The sequence below is a fragment of the Halichondria panicea genome, chromosome 2 (assembly GCF_963675165.1).
Source record: "Halichondria panicea chromosome 2, odHalPani1.1, whole genome shotgun sequence".
In the NCBI taxonomy this organism is placed as follows: Eukaryota; Metazoa; Porifera; class Demospongiae; order Suberitida; family Halichondriidae; genus Halichondria; species Halichondria panicea.
In genome coordinates, this window is record NC_087378.1 from 2,824,270 (window position 1) to 2,846,516 (window position 22,247).

Below are 22,247 nucleotides of genomic sequence, written 5' to 3' on the forward strand. Positions count from 1 at the left end.
ACGTGTGTAATACTGGTGCATATAAAATAATAATTATGACCAATATCTCTGTAGAAGTATTTAAAACACAACACAGTCATAATTTATAGCTATATATAATTAGTGTGTTACCTACATTAATTGCAGAACAATTCTGTTGTTTACATAATAAGAGGTGTGTAATACTGGTACATAAAATAATATGACCAAATATATCTCTGTAGAAGCTATTTGAAAATACAACAGTCATAATTTATAGCTATAGTGTGTTACAAAAGCATAGTGTGTGGTTTCTCAAGAAGGTCTTTGAAAGTTGCAAGCCATTGAGCACCCACCGCCCCATCCACCACTCTGTGGTCACAGCTCAGCGTCACAGTCAGCACATCAGCACTACGGAACCTGGATGTAGGGACAACTTGGAATGTGTGTTAACAAAAAGTGTCCGATAAAATAGATCGGTATATACACATATACGAACATACAGGTTATGAAATCATGATTCGCTTACCCCTTGATGCTGTTCTCATCAACAATGATTCTTTTGTCCACACCACCGACAGCTAAGATACAAGACTGCATATTTACAGTCAATGAGAGTTGTTCACAACACAGAGGCGTACACTTACTTGTGGTGGGTTGATGACAGCTGTGAAATGTTTGATCCCATACATTCCTAGGTTGGAAATGGTGAAGGTGCCACCTTGGAACTCTCGTGGCTGTAGTCTCCCACTACGAGCTTTCTCCGCCAACTCCTTTACCTCGGCATTTATCGCCATCAGCCCCTGAGTAAGAGAAGAAAAAAATTAGTTGTAGATCGAATCACTGGCTTTGGTAGCCTTTTAGTCCCAGCAAATTTAGTGTTAGTCTCATGAATCAGCCGCCCTGGGAAAGTCCTTCCTAGGGCGGCTGATTCAGTGTATTAATTGTACTGAGAAACTGTCAATAGTTTTGCACCAGTACAACTCCGTTATCAGTAAGTATAGGAAACATAACCATTATTAGGGAGGTGTTTAATACAGGACCCTAGGCTCAGCTGTAAATGCACAATTTGAATCAACTGCTTTACATGCGCACTAGTTACATGTACCTTGTTCTGTGCTGAGAACACAATGGGTGTGATGAGACCTCCATCAGTGCTCACTGCCACACAGATGTCCACACTGTGGTGTTGACGAATGAACGTCTCCATCCAGCTGGAGTTCACTTCAGGCACTGTGTTCATGGCCAGAGCAGCTGCCTTGATCAGGAAATCATTTACAGACAACTTGAAGTGTTTAGCTTCATGATTAAACTCCTGACGTAGCCTATATTTGTATATGCATACAATTTGTACGCTTAGTTCTAAGAAAGAGAGAGAGATTTACTGTACTGTACAACACTCCTATTCTTGGAGACAATTCCTTCAAAATGCGGCCAAAAGCACACTCATGGTTAATTAGTTTTTGCAGTGATTTCTTACCTGAGCAAGCTGTCCACAGTGATGTCCACAGTCAAGTAGTAATGAGGAATGTTTTGCTTGGACTGCTGAAGACGCTTTGCAATAGTCTATTGTGGACAAGCAAAAGACAGTTCAATTACATGGACCATTAGCTACATGATGTTCTATATAGAAATATGAGTAGAAAGGCACCCTAAAGAATTGGTACGAATTGAGACACTCACCTTCCTCATATTTGAAAGTTCAATGTCAGTATAGTCACCGCCGTCTGGGGAGGCGACAGCTGCTGCCAGTGGTTGAGTTGCTATACTCAGCAGATCCTTGGACACAATTCTACCTCCGGGACCACTGCCTTGCACACTCTACAGAAGGAAACCAACACAGTCTCACATAATTATCGCATTTAGCATAGAATCGTCTTTATATAATGTTTTCTTAGAAAGTATGCTTTGAGTTACAGCATGTAATATGTACCTGAAGGTTGATTCCTTGCTGAGATGCAAGGTTCTTGGCATAGGGACTGGCAATAGCTCTCCCTCCAGTGGGTGTTGTTAGAGGCTGTTGTGAAGGTTGTGAAGAAGAGGGTGTGGGCTGTGAAGGTGGTGGAGCTGGTGCCTCTGGTGTAGGGGTGGAAGCCGGTGGTGCATCCTCAGCTAAAGGCTGAAAGTCTTTAAATGCCGCGACATCAGATTCATTCTCCACAATGATACACAACAACTGTAAGAAGATAATATCATTATTGATTTGCTGATTGAGGGACTTCCAACCATACCTTCCCTAAGGGAATATCTTTCGACCCGGCGGGCACGATGATTTTGGCAAGGTAACCAGCTCTAGGTGCCTCCATGTCCATTGTAGCCTTGTCTGTTTCCACCTGGGCTATCGCATCTCCGTCTTCGATCTCATCCCCCTCAGCGAGCTCCCAAGAGAGAATAGTGCCTAAGAGGGTGGAGTATATTATGCTACACCTAAACGACAAAGTTACATAATTATAAGCATACCTGTTTCCATGGTGGGAGAGAGGGCTGGGAGGTTTACCAGGATATGGTTTGGTAGATCTGATAAGAAATGGGAGAGAGTGAGCTTAGTCATTTATCAGGTACCGTAGTTGATTTATGCATAATTATACAGTGCCAGAAAAAAGTACACTTTGGAGTGGCGCACTTTTAGAACCCCCAAAACACGTTCAATCCGCTGGCGCTTATGCACTACAGCTAGTGTAGGATCTAGAATTCTCTTAGTATGCAGCTGGATCTACTGTTACAGTAAAGGCGCTTGCCTTGGTATTCCTCTTGGTATTCCTTTTATAAGCACCATAAAAAATCAGAAACCGTTGTCGCTTTTGCGTTCAGTCTGAGTTGGCGCTGTATTTACAACTACGGTATATATATATATATATATATACGCCCTATGCTGTGAATGCTTTTTGATCTCACCTGCATATCCTCTGTTGAATGAAACCAGTGGAGACACAGGTGAACAGAATCCAGTCTGCACTCCACTCCACAGCCCCACACCAGTGCTCCTCGACCTCAGAGTGACATGCTGGTTTCTGAGTGTAGCTGTAGCACCTGGTAGACAAGAAGCACTCCTGTGCACTGTCCTAAAGCCAAGAGTTCTCCTTATGGACACGTGAAATGTTCTTGGCAACTGAAACAAGCTTCTTGCCCTGTACATCCTTGGAAAAAGCAGGCTGCCTTAGCTCTTAATGTATGAAGCAGAAACTCGACGTTAAACCACTCCCCTTTGCCCTTTGTTTGGGATGATGTAACCGCAAGTCACACTGCTATAGGTTCAGAGTTCAAAGAAATGGCTGGTGAAGGAGGGCCAAGTGAAAAAGTTCAGAACTATCTGGACAAGCACAAGATATCTTCACTTTTTCAAGTGAGTACATATGTTTTAAGGCTATTACTCTGTGTACCAGTGAATCTCACTCTGGCTCAGTCCAAAGATAGTCTTTAATAGTCCAATATGCACAACTCTCAGCACGCATACATTAAATAATCATGACACGGTGTTAAATTTGCCTCTTCCCTAAGGACTTGAGAACGAAGATAATAAAGGATCTACCTATAGATCCAATTGATTTTCTGATCTCTAAGCTACAAGCTCTCAAACAGAAAAAGAAGGTAATGTATTACATTGAAACTTAATCAGCCTCCTATTAATATAGCAGTGGTATGTAGACTTTCCTAATGAATTGTACTGTCCTTCTAGGGTGCAGTACCTCGACCAGCCACGTCCGGTGGTGCTTCCAGCCTCAAGTCATCACGCATTCAAGTCACTGGTACTACAGCTCCAACTACTGCCTCCAAATTAAAGAGTATGCTCCTATACCATTACATTGTGTATGGGGACAAGGGTATATTTATACCAAAGTAACAATGGCAGTACACCTTTGTAGCTAGAATGAAAAAGCCAACGTATCTGTAACTCGTTTGTTTTATAATGTAATGTAGACCTACGTACTTGTAGTGTTTACTTATCAGGAACTTAAAAGTGCTACTTTGAACTGTTAGTACATGTATGTTGTTTAGATAAAGCATGTTTTGCCATGGTGGCACATCATGGCTTTATAGCCATAGTACTGACCTACTGCCCTGTACACACATGTCATATTTACTGGAAAATTCCATGGGTTACTATAGTGAAAACGAGTGTCTAATAAAGTACATGTGCATCAGGTGTGCACTTATCAGTGTATACTGTGTGTTGTTGGAAACTGTTTCTTCGTGTGTAGGTCCAAGTGCTGCCAAGTCCAGGGCAGGACTCACCTCAACCAGCTCCCCCTCCCTCACAAAGACGCGTCCCACCACTGCCGGAACTAAGACCGTCACAACTAAGTCTGCTGCTGGGGCCAAACTCAAGCCACCAACTTCTAGTGAGTACAAGGATTGCGGCTCAGATGATAAAGGCCTTTTGCCTTTAGCATACACTCGTTAGATTTGTGCACTCCAGATTTTTAATACTTGTATCAGTGTCGGCAATTAGAATAATTTCTCTCCCATAATAGCCTCATCTCCTAAGAGGCCGACTACAGCCCCTGCCTCTGGTAAGAGCTCTCTCTCATCGCCCTCCAAGGCCACTGGTCTCAAGCCTCCCTCAAAGCTCTCCACTTCCTCTGCCAGCTCCTCTGCCAAATCCACCCCCACCAAAACAGCCTCTCGACCTGGACTGAGACCACCTACTACTGGGAGCTCAAAGGCCAGCCCAGGAGCAGTGAAGAAAGCCACTACTGTGCAATCAGCTAAAGGTGTGCATATTAATGTCAAACATAATAATTATTGTTTGTTTGTTGCTCATTTGGAGACAATGCACAGTTGACAATGTTTTACTCTTTCTCTCGTTTTCTGCTTGAAAAGAAGTTAAACGTAGAAGGCATTGAGGTGCAACTAGTGTGGCTTTTGTTGAATTAGTATCTAATTGTTGTGGTAATTGGTTGTACATGTATGTGCAGATAAGCCAAAGTCTCCTATTAAAAAGCCAGCCAACACACAAGCAGCCAAAAAGCCTCTTGCAAAAGAAGATTCAGCTCCTGTTAAAACAGAACCAAGTGCCGAAAAAATTGCTGAGTTTTTTGGAGAGCCCCAAAAAACTAGTATCAAGTCGACACTCCATCACCATGACGATGACGAAGTGAGCGTGCCCAATGTGGATAGTGGCAGTGAGAGGGGTGAGGATGAAGAAACCTGTGACTGCTCAGGAAACAATCTCAACTCACTGCTACAGATGAAAATGAGGTAAATTCCCATTTTATAGCAGGTATGAGCAAGGGCGCATAAAAAGAGAGAGGGCATCTGTTGCGAGCAAAAAGTAAAGGGGGCGGTGGAAAAGTGGAAAAGTACTAAAAATAATGTGTACAGTACATAGTATATCCGGTCTGTGGCTTTGGTTTTTGTTCGCACGTAGTGTTGATAGTCAGTTGCATGCCCTCTCTCTTTTTATACGCCCTTGGTGTGAGTGTTTAAATCCTGTGCACATGTGTATGATTATGTGATTCGTACAATTATGTGATCAGTTTAACATGCCTACTTTATAGTGATATTGATTCTTGGCTATACACTCGTGTGTGTACCTTCAGTGTAATGTATCTATTATTTGTTGTAGTATGAAGCAGGCCAAGAACAAGCGCTCTCCAAAGAGACCCAAGTCTCACCTCAGTCCCCGGGAGGAGGACCTGTCCACTACGCCCCCTTCCCTCGGCTACCACAGTGATGGGTGTGAGGAGAGTGAGGACGAGTGTGTGGAGGCAGTTGAGGACGCAGGTGCTCTCGAGGATGAGGGAGTCACTGGACTCCCTGGGAATAAACTGGTGAGCAGACATGTATTTACGTACAGTACATGATAATTATACATGAAACTCGATCTACATGTGTATGCTAAATTTTCCCAGCTTTCATTGTTGAGGTGTACTGTACTTGCATTCAGTCGGCCTTACTATTGTCTATGTACTGAGTTAGTGTACAGTGCTGCACTATAGCCAAGCGACAACATACAGTGTACACAGTAAATGTATAGAGAAACTTACCGTTGGCATATTTTAATCATGTGTAGTACATGTATTATGGAAATTTGTTGTACAGTCATCACTGCCTAAGGACACTAAGGTAGACTTCATGGTTCTCCTGTGTGCCCGTTGTGCCAAGATGTTGACTGGAGATGAACCTATTACTGAGATGTCAGCCATCATTGTCACAAAAGGGGCAGGTAGCGACTTTGAGAGTGCATCTCAGGTAGGAAGCCATGCCTCTTTCCCTCAATGGGAAGTCGGAACAGAAGTTGGTGAGTTTAGTTACCTCTCAGTCCATGCACAACACTTTGAAGCATGTCTACTCACTATTGCATTCTCTCCTGCTTGTACGTTCACACACATGACACACAGTGTGCTTTCATAATCATTGATTCCCTGTGTGTGTTTAGACTCAGAGGCATCTTCAGCTAATAAGTGGAAGAGCTCCAGTGAGACGTCCAACGTCACCCTAGTGTCTCAGGACACGTGGGGTGGGCTGGCTCCTAAATCCAGACCACTTGTTTCTGGTACCAGTGACACGGTGAGTATGCTCTTGTCCTATACTGCATGAGAGATTATAGTGTTTAATTCCGATACTACAATTAAGTCATCTAATTACAAGTCAGCACCACTCCAATATAAGCACAAAACTAGAATTATTGTTTTTTCTTGTTTTATCTGGAAAATCATTATTTAGCGCTGTAATTAGCGTTATGTTGCTGGCCATACTTACCCCTCACCTCTCTCTGCAGGAGAGTGAAGTACAGCTGCCACCACCACCACCCCTTGTGGGCCATCCATGGAAGGAGGAGTCACCAACTCATGACCCACACGGATGGGCAGAGCAATTATAAACTGACCTTTAATAATGGACCTTTAATAATGCAATGCAAGTTTATTTCTAAATGCAATTTTCCTGTAATACAAAGAAGTGCAAAGAGTCATATACCTCGTTCCTGTAATTTTATAAATCAAAAAAATGTTCATGTTAAATGCAGATATGTATAGTGTCTCCAAACCACTGATCTTGTTTGGATGCAGTAAGGGTCAAAGGTCATTAAACATTAAGTGTAGAGGCCACAGCAAGACATTATGAGTTTTGCCGGGCAGAAACGTTTAGGAGAGTTAAGTACAGCTATAGTGGCTGTCAAACGGCCTAGGCAAGACTTGGTGGCTGTGTCTGAAAATGCAAGTAGGAAGCAGATCATGCTTTCGGTAGGTTTCCAATTAGTGCCCTCTCACCCTGGCTAACATGTATTTTGTGTACACAGGGGCCTCCCCGATCCTCATCACTGGAAGCTCCCATCATGCAACTACATGGACATGAGGTATATATATACGTACCTTTTTAGAAGTTTTTTAATGGCCGGGACCCCTTGTTTTTCTATTACACAAAGACACAGTGGCTGCGTAGATCTGATACATGTGAAACAATTAATATTAATTTACTAATTGCATTCCACCAAGCTTTAGTACAATACTGCAGTGCTGATCATTGATGACCTGATGCTGTAATTTTGCTCGTGTTCGCATTTGCAATTTATACATGTATATTCTTTTTGTACTTCTTCCACAGGCTGGTGTGCTGAGTGCCAAGTTCAGCCCAACTGGCGGCACCCTGGCTTCTGCTGCAAATGACAGACTCATCTGTAGGTTTTTAATTAATTGTTTCCATGGCTAAAGAATAAATTTTATACCTGTATGTGCAGTCTTGTGGAACGTTTATGGTGACTGTGAAAATTTTGCGGTGATGAAAGGACACACTGGTGCCATCATGGAGATACAGTACTCAACAGATGGAACGTGAGTACCGAGCTCAGTCAATCATTCACTATCAGATACCATCAGAAACCATGAAGAGATCTATTCTATCTATAGGGAAGTATGTATCACTTGACAATGCAGTCCCAGAGGAGGTGTGAAGCACTTAATCTTTGCTACTGATTAGCGTTGTCTTTGTTGCATAATAATTATGTGACCAGTTCAACAATCACCATAGATACAGGAACAAACGAGCAAAATGGGCAAACAGAAAACACTAAAACAGCTATAATATGTGATGAAAAAAGATGTTGCTTAAGACTAAGTGACCTAGAGACTAATTACCCATCAGGTAAATACACCAGATTGGGTAATGCCAATCGGTATGCTTGGAAAGGGCAGTAGACTCCAACTGGAACACCCCAGTCTTCTAAGGGCATACAAGGGTCAAACTTGCAGTTTGATTTACTTTACGGCTCTTGTTCAGTTTCAATATTATACTAACCTTGTTGGACTTCATCTATAGCTAGCTATGGCACCAACTTATATATAGAGAGTGTGATTGGGATTAATGGATCCCGTGGAGATAGTTATGTGACTATTATGCAACAAAGACAACGCTAATCAGATACCTATAAGTAGCAAAGGTTAAATGCTTTGCACCTCACTCTGATGAGATAGACCCCACCCAACTTGTAGAATACGCGAATATGCGTCTTTTCTTTTGTAACCTCCTTGGTTGAGTTAGGTTCCCTTGGCTAACGCTAACTACATGTACAACCGCGAAGATTACATAGTAGACGCATCTTTTATATTAGGTATAGTTCATCGTAAACATCGAGAAAATGCAGACTATGTATCAGGTGCCCAGATTGTGACTGCCACTGGTACGTGTGTAGAGATATTGTGCATAATCTTGTATGACTGTGGGAAAATAGGCTTGAGATGTGTGCTGCTTTCCCACAGTCTGAATATTGTACTTATAAGGACACCAACCAGCCTTGGGTTAATAAAACTATTGATTCGATCAGCAGGGGCTATCCATTTAGGTAAATCTTAGTGTCAAAAGTAATTGAAACTGCTCGTTATAGTAGAGTAGTTCCTAAGAAGTGGTTGGTGTTGAACTGTTATAAACTACTGTAGGTAGTTTCTAGCCTCGTTCCCAGGCCTTACTTTTTCTTGGTGTTGTAATTGTTCATCCATAAATAGAAGCAAAAAAAAAGAATGAGGCAGCAAAGAAAGAAATGGGTGTACAGTTAAGAAAAAGTAAGGTCTGGTTTGGGAAATCGTGTGATCCATAAGGATTCTTATAAACGTGGGCGATATGTAGCCCACAATCGTGACGTAAGGTATTCTCCCCCGCATTCAGACTATACTGAGACACTGCCAAGGTACCAAGCTACTAAGTCAGGGAACCAGCGTGGCCAGCTCTGGTGACAGTAGCTACCTGCTAGATGATAATCAAACACACGATCTAGAGTATAGCTACCGTATTACTAGAATATTTTGCGGGTGAACAATTTTTGCGAACGAGCCAAATCAGCAGAAAATTTGACCCTTTGCGATCTAACTATTGCGTTCTGGCAAGGATCGTGTGTATTTACTAGTAATAATTTAGGCTTTGCGGATTTTATTGTTGCAAATTGATCAACCATCGCAAAGTTTGATGCTCGCAAAACATACTAGTAATACTGTAGCTAGCTTGTATAAACAGTTTGCAAATTTCCAGTTCTAAGTTCATGTCCAGCTTGCTGCAGGCAAAGTGTTATTACTACTGTTACTACGTGGGCAGTCCAACATCTCTAGCTCTGCATGCCCACGCTCATTTTCACCTTTCTACCACCCTTCTACCCTCAGGCGACTTCCCGATACAGGTTCTCCTTTTTTTAACCCTCTATTTCTTTTTTTATTCCTCCAATTAATACCGTATTTTATCTTATTGAACGATTGTGATAAAGAACAGAGCCTGTGTAGTTTCAATCCAGATATGAGTTTTCTAGTTATAAGTTTTTATAATTGGTTGGTCGGTCTTCAGAGGTGGTTGCTAATGGGGGAAGTTCACTCTATTCATCTACTCGTGTCTATATAATTATAGTTATTATAAACAAGTACATCTGTGTGGAGAAATATTTTCGTGCAACACTTTTAGTTGTAACTCTAACATTAAATGTAAATGTTCATGCAGTAGTGTGATAGTTGTTGTATCTTCCTTATAGAATGTTGTTCTCGTGCTCGGTGGACAAGACCGGTGCAGTGTGGGATTGTGAGGTGGGAGAGAGGATAAAGAAGCTCAAGGGTCATTCTTCAATTGTCAATACCTGCTCTCCTGTGAGGAGAGGTGCCCCCATTGTGGCCACTGGTTCTGATGATGGAAACATTAAAGTAAGCAAGGCGTGACTGTGAGTCGCACCCCACTGTTTAGCACTACGTTTCAAAAGTTATATTATATTTACCAGGAGATAAATGTTAACATTTTACATCTTGTAGAAGTGGTGTTTACCAGGGCTAAATGTTAACAATTATTACATGCATCTTGTAGAATTGCAGATGCATGTTAACCTTTAGCATTTTGTTGAGGTGATGTTTACCAGGAGCTCAATGTTACAATTAATTTTAGCATTTTGTTTAGGTGATGTTTACCAGGAGATCAATGTTAACCTTTAGCATTTTGTTGTTGAGGTGATGTTTACCAGGAGCTCAATGTTACCATTAATTTTAGCATTTTGTTGAGGTGATGTTTACCTGGAGCTCAATGTTAAAATTTTTGTATCTTGATGTTTACCAGGAGCTCAAAATGTAATTTTTGAATTAAAAAGCCTAGACTATAGGCTGGAGTATAGTTCAGGTGCTGTACGTACATGTAGCTAGAGCTGTACTGGCTGGCAATAGTTGGCAAACAGATTGGATTCGCTGAGCTCTTTGATGGGAGAGAGGGGAGGGGGCCCTGGGTACTCATGAATCTACATGTAGTAAACATTCTATACACTGGATAACTCGCCAGAATGGAGAAGATTGCTAGGCATTGGGTTGGTTATAAGTATCTAGGGAATCACAGAATGTTGCCTTCAATGCAACCCTCTAAATATGCAACACCAGAACTACTTCAACATAATTGTTTACCCACAAAAGAAGCGACCAATGGCTTTTAAAAGTGTCGCCTTAAATTGAGGTTTTACAGTAGTTATAATGCTACAGTTTTAGTCGCTGTCGTTATTCTAAAACAATCCCCTTGGAATTGCAGCACTTGAAGATGTACATGTACAAGGTGTCATACAGGGGGGAAAGGGGGGATATCCCCCCCCTTTCAATTATGACTGAGTGTCCATAGCTGGGTATTGAAATAACAGTTGACCTTTTTTTAGCAACATTTTCTGGTTACTTTTCTCATTTCCCCCCTCTACTTCAAAATCCTGTATGACACCCTAATGTACTGTTACTGATCTTGATGTGATACACTATAATTACTGTATATCGGGTTTCGAATGCATGGTTAATCGAATACGAATGCACTGTACAAACGTGATTGCGTTTCTAGCTATTGCGAATTGCTTCACATACTCACTCTTTGTGTGTCTTTCAATCGCGATTTATGCAGAAACTAGCAATTTGCAACCAAAAGAACCTCACATTCAAGACACGGTATACAGTAATAGTGCTGCTTCATTGTCTAATACAGTAATAGTACATCATATGATTAGAAAGGATAGGTGTCTTATGATGTGATTATAATTATGATTATCGGTTGTATTACTAATACACACATATATCATAAAGGATGCCAAAAGTACAGTGTCTAAAATTATTGGCTGCTGCGTCAGTAGAGCCTTGCAGCTCTCTTCTCACTCTTGCAGCTACCAATAGCTATCGTTCTAGTGCCGAGTTAAATGAGTAGCAATACTCCGTGGACAAGTTTTGCTAACGCACTCTTCTGAAAAGGTTGCACCAAGTAAGCAGAACTACATGTAGGTGTAGCTCGAGAACGAAGCATTATTTTGCTAATCCACAAATAGAAAATATGACTAGAAGCCTATAGAAACTCTTACTTGCACTTTATTGATCCTTGAGCAGCTGTAGCAGTCTACACAAACACACTACCGTATGCGCACCGAGGTATAATGAATATATACTCTTAAGGTTTTGTGTTGTGCTAAATACAAGTGGGATTTGTTGTTTGTAGGTGTGGGATGTACGAAAGAGAGCTCCTGTGTGCACGCTCAATAGCACCTATCAGATTATGGCAGTGAAGTTCAATGACTCTGGTGACCAGATAATGTCTGGAGGGCTTGATAATGACATCAAGGTATAATTATGTGTGTAATATCTACTACATATGTATGTGTTTATAACATGCTTGTTGCCACCCAGTGAGTGTGCAGATCAAGTGCTCTGTATATGTTGCATCACTACCATACATTGCACTGCAATATACCAGAACATAGTAGTGGCAGATCCAGTGCAGGGAATGTGCCCCCCCCCCCCCCTGGCCAGGGTTTCATCTAGTGGGCTATAATAATGACATCATCACATTAGTACTGTCTATGTGCAATATCAGGAGTACATGAGTAACTCCTGGCAATATGTAACTAGATCTACTGTGATGCAACTAGCATGTAATAGGGGGTGTGGTCAACAATGTGGGAGTGGCTAAACATTTTGCGGCGTGCGTAAACCTTCCACCCAAACTTTTAATCCTAAATGAAACCCTACCCCCCCTTTCTTGCTAGAAGACCAGTGGTCACCGTAGATTGACTCGAATAAGATCTGGATACTCAGCTTGCAACTTCCAAGGAAGTGGGTGTGGCTTAGAGCAGCACACGTCACAGGATATGCCTACAATAATATTATTGCATAGCATGCAGAATAGCAGACCATCTAGTTTTTGAAGCAGAGCTGAAGAGCAAGATGAATTGTTGAAACTTAGTAAAAACGTTTCTGTTAATTTTCCCCCCTTTTCAAAATTCCTGGATCTGCCCCTGACATTAGGGATGCAGTGGATGAAATCTGCTTTTTGACTTAGGCCCACCCTGCAGCCACCGAATAACTCAATTGGTCCCTTTTATAGGTTCCTTCCCTTTTTAGAGAAAAACTTGACCAATCAGAAGAGTTTGACGCCATTTAACAAGTTACATGTGTAGTTATTGCAGGCGCCCTCGTGCAATGTGCCAAATATTGCACTAGATGACATAATGCCCGAGGGCATTATGTTGCTCCAGTGCAATATTTGGCATTTTGCACTTGTGCTGGGCAATAACTAAAACTCAATTCCTGTGATCCACTGTGGTTTGTATTCTTGAGTCTGATCTTTGACACTTGATCCTACTTACTACATGTAGTTACAAGTACTTCTATATGGCAATCATCTTTTGCAGGTTTGGGATATGCGACGTAACGAAGTGGTGTACTCAATGACAGGTCACTCTGACACTGTGACTGGACTCAGTATCAGCCCCAATGGTCACTATCTCCTATCTAACTCTATGGATAACACTGGTGAGGTCCATGCAAATTGTTCTAGGAATCATAGTTTGTACCTCATGGTTCAAAATCATATCAAGCAATTAGTTTTGTGAGATTAAATCCCACTTGTGTGTGTTTAGCAGGGAACTATGAGCCATAATATCATAGTTTCCCAGGGAATTATAAGCTGAGGGTATAAAGTACAATAAATTATCAGTACAGAAATGATGAAGAAGCTGTAGCTGCATGATAATTAGCTATGGCTGTTCAGTTTTTCACTACCAGTTTACTTAATGAACATTTCTGTATTGAATGGATACACAGTAAGTATACCCTACTTGGGGTCTGTATCATAGCAACTGGGGTGTAACTACCATCAACTCCGCATTCCTCATAATCTCCCTTGCCTTGAGGGTGCACTGATTTTATACTAAATCTGCACCGCCAAAAAGAAGCTGGACACTTGTTGGCAAGGGAAGGACAGATGGGTGGGGCTCGCTAAACACCTAAAAAGGTGGGGCTCACTGCTTGGACATGGACAAGTTAGTACGAAGAGCTAGAAGCTTAGCACTGGCTACAATATTAATAGCTTTGAGACTGTTAGCTAATTTTCATTCCAGTGGGTGTATAACACTTATTGTTACTTGTTGTTGTCCACTATATTCGAATTTATGGCAACGTAAACTATCCTTGGCCTCGGAACTTTGCCCTCGTCCTCGGAGGTTTACTCCCATAAATTCTCATGTATAGTGGACAGTAATAAGTAATAACTTAAGTTACATCCCAAAGATTCCTTAAATAGTATGTGCAACAAGCACATCCCGTCGATTGATCTCATCATCAATATTTTGATATCTTTTTCTGTTTAGCATATTTATTTCAATTGTAAAACAAGGAGTGAGCCACCTCCCAGCTTCTTTCTATTTCTTTATTCTGAGTGCCAATTAGGCCTCCCTACCTGGTCTGATTACTGTTGCTCTGCTCTTATTTCACCATCACTATCATGTCTGTTGATATCACAGACTAATATAGGATGTAACGGATGATCGAGTTATTGTTTGATGTGTCTCTGGTTCTGTCTTACATTGCCACACCCTTTCCTTAGCTTGAATTCATGTGGTTTGAATAATATACGGATCCTTTAACATCATGTTGTGTCTACTTAAAGACCATACAACAGTAAAATGATATACACACACGACAGTGTGTTGTTTTCAGTCAGACAGTTCTTGAATAACCAGAGACGTGTCTTCAAGTTTGCCCTTTTCAAATTTGGAGGTTGTGTGCAGAGATAATTTCAACACTATGGTTATATTAAATTACAAAAAAGTCGTTTTGAGCCAAGCTGCTCTTAAATGGTATTAGTAGGTTTATCGAACACCCTCGTTATTAAAATAGTTTTGTTGATGGTCTACATGTAAACTACCTCAATGACTGTGTATTTGTGTACCTCTTCTAGCACCGCTCACAATACCTATAAGCACTGGATTTTGTTGGTTCTAGCTAATTGTAGTCTAGAGTACTGCTGATTGTTCAGAGTCTTATCCTGTGTTGTGGCACGTTCGTCTGGGACAGCTGCTACATGTACGTACAATAACTATATGTGAGCATGTTATTTGGTGGTATTTGCAGCCATATCCTGGAGAGGAAGGCAAGCTAGCTGGGATTGTTCTGTCATTACTTCACGTCTAAAACTTTGTCTAGGTGGTTTTTCCCACTTCCGTGTATGCTGCACTTTACATACATGTTTACACTCTTATTTGGTATAACTTATTGGTTGGGCTCAAACTACGGAATCTGTATTCCAAATCTATGTTATATACTGAAAGTCATTAGGCCAATGTATTTACATGCACTCAACCAGTGTAAATTGCTTTGCTTTTTCCTTCATAATTATAGTACGAATATGGGATGTTCGACCTTTTGCACCTGCCGATCGGCAACTGAAGGTGCTGGTGGGGAACCAGCACGGATTTGAAAAGGTGAGCTTATTACTAATGTGCAATTGTACCACACATCTGTCTACACAATGCCACCATTGAGGCATGAAATTGGTCCGTTTACAGGGTCTTGCTGTCAACATATCCACTCAAAACATCTAAATAATGCCTTGTGTACTTGTAATATGCCTGTATTATGCATGTCTCACTCTTTAACAATGGTACACTTTCTTTCTCCACTGTTAATAGTGATGCATACTTTCCACCTCATGCAATGACACAATAATGACCTGTTTTTTTGCTGTGTCACAGAACTTGCTCAGGTGTGCTTGGTCTCCGGATGGTAGAAAGGTCACAGCTGGCTCCTCAGACAGGTATCTGATTACTAGTAGTACCTTGTCAGCAGCCCTTCAAAGGCAGCCGGCAGCCTTTTCTATAATTATAAGTATGTTTTTCTTGTGGTATATACAGGAACCCCATGTTCAATATCACCTACACGTGCATGTACGTGTACAGCGTCTTAGTTATACATGTAGTATAATTATTATGATAATATTTTTTCAGCTGGACGAAAGTGATATTGTGTTGAAATGTTAACTCCTCTCTAATGACCAGAGGTGGTCATGTTTCATTGTTTATACCCACCTTTGCTAAGTATTCGTGCACACTGTTATATGTTGCCTTCAATGATCAGACATGGCGTTAATCGTCAAAGCTAGATTACTTTTGAAAGTACCTACCATTCATTGGTTATCTTGTGCGGGTGGGTATATAAACTTTACTCTTGGATTTTCCTTTCTAGATAAGGTGGTTAACCAGTTGCCATACACTGTAGATATTTCTCTAACCTGTTTCCTTTACTGATAAGCATATTGATCAATGGACTGTTTGTTGTGTTTACGACCTTTTCACCCATACTGAAGAGTTGCAACCGTATATTTTATGTACATGTAGTAATCTACATGTACATAAAATTCGAATAATTAGCTCAGGCCTACCTCTTGGTGCTAATGCACCAAGAGGTAGGCCTGAGCGAATAGGCAGCATCTTGGAAATGTTGAATAATAGGCAAATTTCATATGCAAGACACTATTGCGCATGCGAGAGTAGTGGAAATATCACAAAGATCATCTAAAAGCATCAAATCTCACTATAATAATAGTTGAAAAAGCTAAAGGTTATACTGCATTCATGTTAGTTTGAAAACGTAGATGAGAGCTTCTTAAATACAGTAGAACCCCGCTAATCCGGACCCCTTTAATCCGAAACCTCGCAAATCCGGACAAAATGGCAAACTGAAAAAGAGAAGGGGCTGTCAGTAGAATAGAGTAATGTGCATGCGCAATGCAAATTACTTAGCTGAATCAGCAATAATTTTATTGATAAACTGCTCAAGACAATGGCCACTGCAAAGAAAATGAAGAGAGAGCTCACAAGACTCGAGAGAAAGTTGAGATAAAGACTGTTCTAGCTAGCAGCTTCCCTTCTAGCCACAGTAATATCATAATACATGTACAAAAGTGTATTCGTTAATGATATTCATAATCAATTAATGACATCTGTTAATCAGGAAATTTCATGTATTCGGATGGGGTCTGGTCCCGCTCTATTCGGATTAGCGAGGTTCTACTGTAATAGGGAATGAAATTGATTGGATAATTAGCTCAGGCCTACCAAGAGGGCATAAAAGCTGAGGAGGATCGTCAGAGTCAAAATAATCATAAAGCTAGCTGCTTCTGGAGGACTTTAATTGAATTGCATTCATCTACTCTTCCTTTAGTGTCTCCAATTCACGTTGAGCTAGCTGAATGGAATTTAATTAAAGTCCTCCGGAAGCAGCTTTATGATTAAGATCTTTGGGTTGACCCTGACGACTTCTCTGGCATAGAAGTATAATACTGCAGCCAATACAATACAGCGTAAAGCTTAAGTCGGTTAATTTGTTAGTCAAATCACAGTTTTCAAAGTGCATTATTACTTGATTACGGTAGTCATTGATACTCCTTGCCCGCTCCTCCTGCATACATAACACTCTTCATTCCCAGGTTTGTCTATATATGGGACACAGTGATTGAGAAATTGGTCTACAAGCTCCCTGGTCACCTGGGCAGTGTCAATGATGTAGACTTCCATCCCAACGAACCAATCAGTAAGTGTCGTATCATGTGTAGTGTCTAGTGTCTAGTCTTGCAGTGCTCTCTGTAGAGCAACTTTGTCAGTTGCCATGCTGGTATCACAACAAAATGGCATAGCAATCTGGTACATGGTACATGTGTGCTTAAACAAGATTAAAAGTTTCTAGATGCATGCATGACACTGGTCATGTATACCGTATTACTAGAATATTTTGCTGGTGAAAAACCTTTGCGAATGAGCCAAATCAGCAGAAAATTTGACCCTTTGAGATCTAACTATTGCGTTCTGGCAAGGATCGTGTGTATTTACTAGTAATAATTTAGGTTTTGTGGATTTTATTGTTGCAAATTGATCAACCATCACAAAGTTCGCAAATGTTTGATGCTCGCAAAATATTCTAGTAATACGGTAGTTGAAGATCACTATTGTGGATGTTCTCAAGTTACAGCTTTTATCTCAATATTTTTACTGGAACTTGATCTCACTTAATATGATCCAACCTGTCGTACTAATTAATTGGATTTCAAGTAAAAGTGTTATTACTTTTGATGCATATGGCTGCAAATAATTGAGTGAATTACACTTTTCCACCATGCTACATACATACACTGTGTACATGACATAATGATTATAGGCTTGTTTTGTTGTTCCTCTTATAATTATTTGTGACGTATTTCCACTGTTGGCATAAATGAAAGTTCTTTTGTTGTCTAGTGCGCTAAAGTTTAGTGCTAATTGTAGTCCAAGAATGTTTTTTCCCCTGTTCTGTCTCTCATCAGTATCATACATGCACGTGTAGATATAGAAATCAAATACTGAGAAATCCTTGCATCCAATGTACAATTCCTTATTTGTATTTCTTTTGCAAAAGTTTCTTTGTTCATTATTTCGTCACAAATCACTGATCACTTGCTAAAGTGTCCATTCCTTGTTGTACAATGGCAGAGGAAGTTTATCAACAAGGCAATGTGAAATATCCCTTTCAATAGTCCCTATATACAACTCATCTTGTGACTGGTAGTGTAGGTCTGTCAGTGAGCATGCAGGCTTCAGTTTGGTCTCCTGCATTCTTGTTGCGGTGGCAGTTAGTGCACCTCTAATCACATTATATTTTCCCACATTTTGCTTCTAATCATTACCTATAATTAGAGTCTGGTTCAAGTATAATTATAGCCATCCATTTGGCTCACACTTTTCACAGAGCAGCTGTTACATGTACATGCACAGCGTATTATTGTAGCAGTTTCCCATTACGTCAGAGTAGAAAAAGTTCTCATTCTATTGATCTCATATGACCTCCCCGCATTTAAACAGGAAGAGGTGTGTTGTGTAGTACGTGTAGGTAGAAGTGTGTATACCATCCCTTTTAGGTAGGAGCTGCTTTTTATGTCTCTAGAGGGTAGTCTGTGCCTAAGAACGTGAGACAACTTTGATTGCCCAAGTATGGATGGGCTGTGACTTAGTATAGAGTGTCACTGTTTACACTGTGGAAGCAGGTCTCTTAACATACAGAGTGTATTTGATACTCTGATGTAACCAGATATGAACACATTACCCATGATAAATCGGTGTATTAAGCAACATCTAGTGTCCACCATACATTGTATTTACGGAAAAGTCTCTGTGTGCAACCCGAGCTACATGCATATACTTATAAAGATGGGGTGCTGTCTTGTATTTTGTTTCTAATGTTGGCTGCCATTGTAATCATTAGAACACTACTAAGAAAACAAGAAACATTTCCACAGCCAGCAAGTAACAGGGAAATGTTTTTGTGTTCACTTTTTTCCCTATTGCATTTGCCTACACATTATTAGTGTGTATTGCCTCTGTGAACATGAAGCACTGTAAGTGTGATATAGCATATAAATTTCCACCTTAATTTGTGGTTAGACTATTACTGTATTGGGGCTTCTTTTTAGAGCCCAGAAAATTCGGTTGTGCACATGTATTGTCCCCACACACACTACTTGTAGGACTTCCTTCCCCCAGTGTGTTGTCAAGCTTTCGTTGTGCGTGAATTGCCAGCAACATACATCATCATCGATCTATTCACTGTACAAGTGTCATTCGTTTGTATTTACCCTATTAAATCATAGATATCACCTGGGTATTTGCAGCCTAAGTTAGACACCAGCCTTTCAACGGCTTAAGTTGTGATAGCTTCAATGGGTGCTTATTTTGTAATGGCTTCTCCAGTGCGGCTCTGGGGCAACGGTGAAGTCCTACACAGCCAATTACTTGAAAGTCACTTAGTGAGATGAACTCTTGTGTCAAGCACTACCAGCACTCATGGGGGTTAGATCATAGGCTCATTCTAGGATTGTGTGACAATATCAGTTGTCATTTATGTTCCCATCTTGATTATCTTCCCACCCATCATAATCGAAATTGTAACACTAGACGCAACTCAGTTCCAGAAAATAGAACAAGGAAAATTATCTTTTCATTGACTTTAACTAATATCCTGTATAGCAATTCGAATGTTGGGAGTTTGTTGTCAGTGTCTATCATTGTAGCAAGAGGAAAACCAAACATTCTTCCTCTGAACCTAGAAATGATCCTTCCTGCCTAGGCTTGAGCGACCTCATCACCACCCTTAGAAGGTGGTTCATCATCCTTAACTTATAAATCGTATACAGTGCAATTTGTGTCAATACCTTTACTTTGGCTTGTATTTGGTGTGTAAATGTAGTTAGTCCATGTGCAACACAAGGCTTCTTCCAAGTCTTTAGTGTACGTGACCAACACATTGTGAGGTCTCCTTGGCAACACAACCCTTCAGAAGCTTGAACTTTGTTAAATATGGATTTTTAAGCGGTGAACGTCAGTCAATGACCGTGGGAAGTGGAATAGTAGCCTGTCTTGTCATCATAACGTTTTGTCAATAGAGCATCACCTTAGTTCGCATTTGACTGCCTGGAAAATTGTTCGTGTAATTTACTGATTGTTATGGTAATTTTCCAGCATTTAAGATAACTATGAGCTATAAAACTGTGCACGGTAGTTATGTACAAAGTGTTAAAGCGTACACCGTATAAACTTTATGGTCTGGGAAAACCCCTCAATAATATTATTTGATGACATTGGTCTACAGCTGCACATGCAAGTGGTATAGTGGGAGACTTAATTGGCATATCCAATTACCACCGCCCACACATGATGCTTCAACATGCAATCCAGCTAGACACTCAGGATGGCAAAGGCAAAGGACCGCTGTTTTGAGACGTGCCTAGAAACAAATTAGGAAGCTATCTAATACTTCTTTATTGAGTTGGTGGTCAGGGGCTGTATTGTTGGTTGCAGTTATGGTATAATTGTTTAATTGATGCACTTATTGCTATAGAATCAGTAATTGAGGACCATCAATAATTATTATGTCAGCATTCACAATGTAGCTGTTCAATGATGCTTAGCACAGGATTTTCTATCATTCTTTGGTACTATAATATTACTTTATACTCTTGTACAGTCATGCCAAATAATTACAACCAGTTAATAATTTTACGTTCTGCTCACTTCCGAAGTGGAAGGAAAGGATAACTCTATTATTAACACTAGTTGATAAGATCTACGTGGGAAGTACATGGGAAAAGTGCCTCAGAGGAGGTACTATGGGACTTAGCATATCTGCAACTTACTTAGTATCCTGTTGTCAAGCAAAATTTAACTTGTTGTATTGTAGTCAAGCCACGAACGAGGCAAGGTTTGCGCATGCGCGCTACAGTAGAACGTCGCTAATCCGAATAGAGCGGGACCAGACCCCATCCGAATACATGAAATTTCCGGATTAACAGATGTCACTAATTGATTATGAATATCATTAACGAAGACACTTTTATACATGTATTATGATATTACTGTGGCCAGAAGGGAAGCTGCTAGCTAGAATAGTCTTTATCTCTACTTTCTCTCCAATACAGTGAGTCTTGTGAGCTCTCTATTCGTTTTCTTTGCAGTGGCCATTGTCTTGAGCAGTTTATCAATAAAATTATTGCTGATTCAGCTAAGCAATTTACATTGCGCATGCACAGTACTCTATTCTACTGACAGCCCCTCCTCTTTTTCGGTTTGCCATTTTGTCCGGATTTGCGAGGTTTCGGATTAAATGGGTCCGGATTAGCGAGGTTCTACTGTAGTATCTAAATGAGTTACTAACTATTATATAACTTTGGTGTATTTTGTTCCCATTTCCAACTTTTAGGGGTGGCGCAATTTTGACATTCCTGCATCTTAACAACTGCATTTGGAATCGCAGCAATTGTGCGTGCACTGCTGCAAAACCATAATTTTTGTTTTCAGGCCAGGGGAAAGGTTATATAGACAGACATTATGGCGTTTAATCTACTTAATCCAACAGGTTTAGTGGAGGAGTTCATTCTCAGGCACGTACTACTAGCAAATATAGTAGTCGAGACTATTAATAGCCTTGGGTAAAGTAGAGTGGAGCCTAAGAGGCGGCTCCCCCCCTCGTTGCTAAATTGACTGTGTTTACTTTATGAAATCGTATCAACTCAGTAGAAGCATATCGCTTTTAACTTTTGTAGTGGGATTGCTCTGCTTCTTTATCTAATTAGGATGTGCTATTAATGTTTTTTTGGTGTGTGCTCACTCCTCTCCCTAGCATGTTAATAGGCATCCCTATATTTACTACTTACGTTAAAATGTTGTGGTCCTGTAACCATGGTTTCAATGTAGTTATAGCATACAAGGTACTGTCTAAACAATCATTTTTGAGTGCTTAGTTCCAGATATTTTATTGGCTTTGTTTTAAGGTGTACGTAGATTCTATTTAGCTTACCCACTCAAGATTAATGTTTTAGCAAATCGAAAGAAGCCATGTACATCAGCACAAAAGACGTCCTATAATCATTTTGCTTTCTCCCTGCAGTTCTTTCTTGCTCAAGTGACAAGACATTGTATCTAGGAGAACTTCAATTGTAGTTTCTTTTTCCTTTACTGTTCCTCATTTGACCATGTACTTTCTGTGTTTATATCCTTGTTGATTAACACTTGACCACTTCCT

The 22,247-nt window shown here is 40.5% G+C and overlaps 3 protein-coding genes across 3 annotated transcripts; 2 read left to right on the forward strand and 1 right to left on the reverse strand.

Annotated features, from left to right (window-relative positions):
- Window positions 1-5: 5 nt before the first annotated feature.
- LOC135331906 (dihydrolipoyllysine-residue acetyltransferase component of pyruvate dehydrogenase complex, mitochondrial-like) lies at window positions 6-3,170 on the reverse strand. Its single transcript, XM_064527193.1, has 10 exons — window positions 2,854-3,170; window positions 2,419-2,475; window positions 2,190-2,356; window positions 1,892-2,134; window positions 1,642-1,779; window positions 1,439-1,524; window positions 1,067-1,283; window positions 606-761; window positions 488-552; window positions 6-378 (listed from the first exon to the last, which is right to left on the reverse strand). The coding sequence occupies exons 1-10, from the start codon at window positions 3,092-3,094 to the stop codon at window positions 249-251; spliced, it is 1,500 nt and encodes a 499-aa protein (XP_064383263.1). The 5' UTR covers window positions 3,095-3,170; the 3' UTR covers window positions 6-248.
- LOC135331902 (mucin-2-like) lies at window positions 3,150-6,920 on the forward strand. Its single transcript, XM_064527188.1, has 10 exons — window positions 3,150-3,301; window positions 3,457-3,546; window positions 3,635-3,740; window positions 4,158-4,298; window positions 4,431-4,670; window positions 4,875-5,157; window positions 5,525-5,729; window positions 6,001-6,199; window positions 6,338-6,468; window positions 6,680-6,920. The coding sequence occupies exons 1-10, from the start codon at window positions 3,227-3,229 to the stop codon at window positions 6,779-6,781; spliced, it is 1,572 nt and encodes a 523-aa protein (XP_064383258.1). The 5' UTR covers window positions 3,150-3,226; the 3' UTR covers window positions 6,782-6,920.
- A 38-nt stretch (window positions 6,921-6,958) lies between these two features.
- Window positions 6,959-22,246, forward strand: LOC135331931 (U5 small nuclear ribonucleoprotein 40 kDa protein-like). Its single transcript, XM_064527231.1, has 11 exons — window positions 6,959-7,142; window positions 7,199-7,255; window positions 7,504-7,576; window positions 7,637-7,730; window positions 9,905-10,070; window positions 11,866-11,988; window positions 13,058-13,178; window positions 15,045-15,127; window positions 15,398-15,459; window positions 17,131-17,234; window positions 22,113-22,246. The coding sequence occupies exons 1-11, from the start codon at window positions 7,020-7,022 to the stop codon at window positions 22,163-22,165; spliced, it is 1,059 nt and encodes a 352-aa protein (XP_064383301.1). The 5' UTR covers window positions 6,959-7,019; the 3' UTR covers window positions 22,166-22,246.
- Window position 22,247: the final 1 nt, after the last annotated feature.